Genomic DNA, 6,700 nt, shown 5'->3' on the forward strand with positions numbered 1-6,700 from the left:
TTAAAACATAATAAATTATGTAAAAGAAACAGAATAAATTTGTCATGACCTTGGAGATCCACATGCAACAGTCTTTATCAATCCAAAACAGAAAAGTATGGAGCTGGTTTCAGAGGCGGATGCAGAAACATATTTGATTGGGAGCACAAAAAAAATTTCATTGTATTTTACATTTTAGTTGGGGGCACGTATATACATTTAATAGTATTTGTGAAAGAAAATTAAAAAGTTAATAGGGGTCACGTACCACCGTACGTTATACACTAGGTCTGCCCTTGGCTGGTTTGTTTGTGCAAGAAACAAATAAAAATTATTTATAATGTAATTATATTTTAGAAATTGATACGTTATGATAACTTTAGTTAATTCAACAGAAAGGGTGAAACGTAAAAAAATGTAAATGAGAAACCCTTTTATGAAACCTAATTTTCCCACTTTTGGCGATAAAGGGTTGTGACCATGGAGGGTAGGCACTCGAGGATTGAGGAACTATCCACGTAAAACTTTTTCTGTTTGCCACAAAAAATCTCTTGAATGTTCAAGTTCAAGAGTGGATAGGAATTATCAAGTTTAGACTTTTAGTGTATAATATAACAATATTTATTCATTCCTTTTTAACTTACGTCAAAATCACATATACATTTCTTTTCTTTTCGCTACTGGAATAAAAAAAGAGGAGTACATATGTAGCTAGATAATAGTCCATTTCTATTTTCTTTAAAGCGTAAAATGGATAAGAATAATCGTAATAGTCCATTTCTAGTCCCACACAAAATGGATAATCTTTCTTAATGGATAAGAATAAACTATTTTAATTTGACAAATTAGAAGAAAAAAATCGGTTGACAAAAAAAAAGGTTGCCAAAAAAAAGAAGAAAAAAATCTGCCCTTCAATTTACGTCAAATTCAAAGTGATTTATACACAACATTGACCTTAACTTGCATATAAATTAAGAAACATATAAGCTAATCTAGGGTTCGTATCCATAATTACAATTTTCTACTTTCTTTTTTTATTTGAACAAACAATTTTCTACTTTCTATCAAATTTATTTTATGTATTCAAGTTACAACATCGTTACAAAGTACGTAGAAGATTCATCCACACACAAATGCTTTTTTCCCTTTTTATATCGAAACATATGCCGTAAATTGCCTTTCTTCTTTTGGATATATTATATAGGCCAATAATGATTGTCTTATCTCTAGTGGTGATAAACGCATATGGCACCCATCCACCCACTGTGCGACTCCTCTAACACAAATAAAATTTAAAATTAAATGTTATCTATGTTAGTAAGCCTGGGCATAAAATCCGGAATCCGAAATCCAAACCGAATCCGAACCGAAAAACCCGACCCGTTATCCGACTCGAAATGTAAAAATACCCGAACGGGTCTTGTAGGGTGGTATAAAAAATATCCGAACCCGAAGTATTATTAATCGAACCCGAACGGATAACCCGAAAAACCCGAAACTAATAGTTAATATAAATATTTTGAAATATATATATAAGTATTTTAGTTATTAAATTTAATATTCGTGGTAATATGATATATAATAATAAATATTAACAATATTAAAAATATTTTAAGTACACAATTAGTTATAAATAAGTAATTTATAATTTGTTCATTGGAATAACAAGTCTACTCTCTATAATATAATATATATTGTTTACAAATAATGTTTGTTTTCATGCTTGATTTAACATTTTATTGTTATTTTAGCAATTTTATGTGAGATAGATTAGTTTTAATTAATTTAGCTGTTTTTCTTTATGTTTTCTTTAAGTTTTTGTTTTTTTACTTTGGTTATATCCGAACCGAACCGATATAACCCGAACCCGAATGATATATGGTTACTTTATGGGTTTTAGGATGCAATATAATTTTTAACCGAATCCGAATTGTTATTATCCGAACCCGACCCGTACTAATGAAATTTTACTATGGGACTTAGGAGCGTAAATCCAAAAATCCGAAAATCCAAAAAACCTGATCCGAACGCCAATGGGTACCCGAACTCCCAGGCCTATATGTCAGTATGTATAAATATTACATATACATATAATTTGTACTATGATGCAGCATCATGGATGCGTCTATATTTCCGAGAGATCTATAAAGCTTTTGCAAAAGCGCTTCCTCTTGTAAAAACGACAAAACACCCAGAGAAATCCAAACCAAAAGTGGTTTTGTGACAGAGAGAAAGCTCGTAACTATCCAACCAAAATCTTTTTTTTTCTTTTCTTTTCCTTTTTCTTCTCTTGCTTTCTTTGGGTGGTCATATTATCATAAGAGAGATAGAAAGAGTTATCCATGGATGAAGATGGAAACTTACAGATTAGTAATAGTAATTACAATGGAGAAGAAGAAGCAGATCCAGAGAACAACACTATGAACCAGCCACTCCTTAAGAGACATAGAACTCTTTCTTCAACTCCTCTTGCTTTGGTCGGTACCAAGGTTTCACACATCGAGAGCTTAGATTATGAGTATGTCTTCTTTATCTTCTCTTTCTATAAAGCTTTTGATATCTACTTCAAAACAAAAAGGATGGATTCTTGATCTTTAATTTGTTACTAGTCTTACTCTTGTTTTCAGACTATTGTCATTTATATAAAATAAATAAAAATTAAATGGATATATCAATGATGCAGACACTACGAACTGTTGTAATAAAAAGTTTCTCTCACTTCTTCAATTTTCCGCAAGCAATCAATAGCCAAATCTTAAAAAAGAATCAATGTCAAGAACTTGGGTCACCTTTTGTTAAGTTGTATGATTAGCCTTGATCTTTATAAAGCTTTAATCTTTACTCTGTTTCCAGATAATCTTCATTTTTATATTTAAAAAAAAGCATGAAGGAAAGTATTCAGCGATGGAGACATGAACTTTTGTAATAGTTTTGTTAAAAAAAATTAAAATTGTGATTACTGCAGAATAAACGAGAATGATCTGTTCAAGCACGACTGGAGAAGCAGATCAAAGGCACAAGTGTTGCAATACATATTCGCAAAATGGACATTAGCGTTTCTTGTTGGTCTCTTAACTGGTCTCATAGCTACTCTCATCAACCTCGCCGTCGAAAACATTGCCGGTTACAAACTCCTAGCCGTCGGCCACTATATTGCTCAAGACAGGTATCGACTCATAATTAAAAAAAAAAAAATATATATATATATATTCCATTGAGTTAACTTGTATGACAAGTCTATGTTGAAATAGGTTTGTTACAGGTCTGCTGGTCTTTACGGGTGCGAATTTGAGTCTGACTTTGGTGGCGACAGTACTTGTTGTTGTCTTTGCTCCTACGGCTGCTGGTCCTGGGATTCCAGAGATTAAAGCTTATCTTAATGGCATCGACACTCCTAATATGTTTGGTGCCACCACCATGATCGTTAAGGTTTGTATCCTAAACTTTGTGAGAACGTTCATGAGCACCATCTATTAACTGTTTTGGCTCATGGATTTTTTGCTGTATTTTGGAATATAGATTGTTGGAAGTATTGGAGCAGTTGCAGCTGGACTTGATCTTGGCAAAGAAGGGCCTTTGGTTCACATTGGAAGCTGCATAGCTTCTTTGCTAGGTCAAGGTGGACCAGACAACCACAGAATCAAATGGAGATGGCTTCGTTACTTCAACAACGACAGAGACCGAAGAGATCTTATTACATGTGGATCTGCCTCTGGAGTATGTGCAGCTTTCAGGTCACCAGTAGGAGGAGTTCTCTTCGCTCTTGAGGAAGTTGCCACGTGGTGGAGAAGCGCTCTTCTATGGAGAACCTTCTTCAGTACAGCTGTTGTGGTGGTTGTACTGAGAGCGTTCATAGAGATTTGCAACTCCGGTAAATGCGGGCTCTTCGGTAAAGGAGGACTCATTATGTTTGATGTGAGTCATGTAGAAGTTAGGTACCATGCAGTGGATATAATCCCTGTTACATTGATTGGTGTCATTGGTGGCATTCTTGGAAGCTTGTACAATCACCTTCTTCATAAAGTCCTTCGTCTTTACAATCTCATCAATCAGTAAGTGATTGCTTGTGAGTCAAGAAAACATCAAGAAGATTAATCAGTCTTAACTTAAACATTTGGTTTGATCATTGCTTGTGCAGGAAGGGTAAGATTCACAAGGTGCTTCTAAGTCTTTCGGTGTCTCTCTTCACATCACTTTGCTTGTATGGGCTTCCTTTCTTAGCGGAATGCAAGCCTTGTAATCCTTCAATAGACGAGGCATGTCCAACAAACGGAAGATCAGGGAACTTCAAGCAGTTCAACTGTCCCAACGGTTACTACAACGATCTAGCGACTCTGTTTCTCACAACCAATGATGATGCCGTCAGAAACGTGTTCTCTTCAAACACTCCTAATGAGTTTGGTATGGTTTCCCTGTGGATATACTTTGGTCTCTACTGCATTTTGGGGCTTATCACATTTGGTATAGCGACGCCTTCCGGTCTCTTCTTACCGATCATCCTCATGGGTTCTGCTTATGGTCGGATGCTAGGCACAGTAATGGGACCTTACACAAAGATTGATCAAGGGCTTTACGCGGTTCTTGGTGCAGCTTCACTCATGGCTGGTTCCATGAGAATGACTGTTTCTCTCTGTGTTATATTCCTTGAGCTCACCAACAACCTTCTTTTGTTACCCATTACAATGTTTGTGCTTCTCATTGCTAAAACAGTTGGAGACAGCTTCAATCTGAGTATCTATGAGATCATTCTCCATCTGAAGGGCTTACCATTCTTGGAAGCAAATCCAGAGCCATGGATGAGGAATCTCACTGTAGGTGAGCTTGGTGATGCTAAGCCTCCGGTGGTTACCCTTGGGGGAGTAGAAAAAGTTGCTAATATAGTGGATGCACTAAGGAACACAACGCATAACGCCTTCCCGGTATTGGATGGTGATGCTACAGAGCTTCATGGGTTGATCTTGAGAGCACATCTTGTTAAAGTTTTGAAAAAGAGATGGTTCTTGAATGAGAAGAGAAGAACAGAAGACTGGGAAGTTAAAGAAAAGTTCACAGCGGTGGAGTTGGCCGAGAGAGAAGACAATTTTGACGATGTTGCAATCACAAGCTCAGAGATGCAAATGTATGTTGATCTTCATCCTTTGACCAACACTACACCTTACACAGTGGTGCAGAGTATGTCAGTGGCTAAGGCTTTGGTGCTCTTCCGGTCAGTCGGTCTCAGACATTTGCTGATTGTTCCCAAGATTCAAGCTTCAGGAGTGAGTCCCCCTTCTTTCTTCAAGTAGCAATCTTTCAAGAACACTACTAAAAACTTGTTTCATGTCTTCTTTTTGCAGATGTCTCCTGTGATAGGAATATTAACAAGGCAAGATCTAAGGGCTTATAACATTCTAGAAGCGTTTCCTCATTTGGATAAACACAAAAGTGGAAAGCTGCGATAAAAGAAGCTTAAGAAAAAGGCAAAAGCAAAAAAAGCTTCTTTACGTTTTGCTTATGTGTGAGTGATTGCATCATCTTTGCAGTATGTGTTTTCTTTCTCCCATTCTTGCTGATATTTATTCTGTCCAGTTTTGCTTGCATTCTTTCTTTTAAGATCCACAAACAAAAACATATACTGTTGTTTCGTGTATTTGTACTTTCTACCTGTAAAGCTCTATTTTTTACCATACACTATAAGAATAAAATCAGTTCGAGTACATTTGCATATCTGTTTGAATTTTTCTATTAGTTTTGATGTTATATTTTCTTTTTTTTTTGGTATATGCGAGTCAGAACCTCTTATAACTCATTTGAATCAAGAATGTATATAAAAAAAAAACTAGGGAAAATTACTATAATAACACTAACTAATTATTGGATCCGTATACTCGTGCATGTGTATATTTTATTTAATCACATGTTTTTGATAATTGTAAAAACATTCACGATATTATTTAATATGTTATCGAGCTATGACATTGTTATATCTATATTTTTAAGTGTACATTTTTAAACTATGAGCTTTTATTGCTATTGTATTGTATTTTTTTATTTTACTTGGTAAACTTAACATAAACTGTATAATATTAGAGCATTTAATGTAGATTTTTGGTTTTTATTAAACAAGAAACTCTAAAATCTGTGATTTGAATTTATTTTTAATAGTTTTATTTTAAAAGTTATTTTCAATAGAAACAATTAAAACAGTTGTAAAAGTAACCCCAAAAAGATAACAATCAATGTATTCATAGTATATTTAGGAAACATAAATTTGAATATGGAATTAATAAAAAAATAAATCACTTTTAGTTAGCATGATACAAACTATTAAAAACTATCCAAAATTTTTTAAAATATATAACACATTTGGATTTAAAAAATTTAAAATATAATCCACTAATGTATGAATTTATAAGATAGATGATTACATGTCTTTGTGAAAAAAATGATTATATATCTCTAAAGGCCTTAAATTTGAGTATAGAAAATTTAAACTTTAGGTTAGTCCAAGATGTTGAAGGGAAAATTGTATTTTTAGCCCAAAATTACTATGTGCCATTACTTTTTCCGGGTAACCTAACGACCCTTAAGTAATAATTTATTTTTATTAAAACGACGTAATAGGGAAAAGAGAATTTAATATTTAGAAATAAGTATTATTTGGTTGGCAAGTTTTTTGGAAGAGAATATCGTGATTGCATTAATTATTAGATCCCTTTATTTAAATGCTGACTGCGTAGAA

General features: G+C 34.0%; 1 protein-coding gene across 1 annotated transcript; it reads left to right on the forward strand.

The window, feature by feature from the left end:
• The first annotated feature begins 2,125 nt into the window (after positions 1–2,125).
• Positions 2,126–5,677, forward strand: LOC108831160 (chloride channel protein CLC-a). The gene is made up of 6 exons (XM_056990764.1): positions 2,126–2,497; positions 2,945–3,145; positions 3,231–3,408; positions 3,499–4,031; positions 4,118–5,237; positions 5,316–5,677. Exons 1-6 carry the CDS (start codon positions 2,322–2,324, stop codon positions 5,418–5,420), a joined length of 2,313 nt encoding a protein of 770 aa, XP_056846744.1. The 5' UTR covers positions 2,126–2,321; the 3' UTR covers positions 5,421–5,677.
• The last annotated feature ends 1,023 nt before the right edge of the window (positions 5,678–6,700 follow it).

Source organism: Raphanus sativus, chromosome 7, assembly GCF_000801105.2.
Source record: "Raphanus sativus cultivar WK10039 chromosome 7, ASM80110v3, whole genome shotgun sequence".
In the NCBI taxonomy this organism is placed as follows: domain Eukaryota; kingdom Viridiplantae; phylum Streptophyta; class Magnoliopsida; order Brassicales; family Brassicaceae; genus Raphanus; species Raphanus sativus.

What these genes read in the sequence shown, in the direction of transcription:
- LOC108831160 (XM_056990764.1), top strand. Translation starts at nt 2,322, where the DNA reads ATGGATGAAGATGGAAACTTACAGATTAGTAATAGTAATTACAATGGA. An exon ending in ATCGAGAGCTTAGATTATGA is followed by an intron (nt 2,498 to 2,944) that starts GTATGTCTTCTT and finishes TGATTACTGCAG; the next exon opens with AATAAACGAGAATGATCTGT. An exon ending in CCACCACCATGATCGTTAAG is followed by an intron (nt 3,409 to 3,498) that starts GTTTGTATCCTA and finishes TTTGGAATATAG; the next exon opens with ATTGTTGGAAGTATTGGAGC.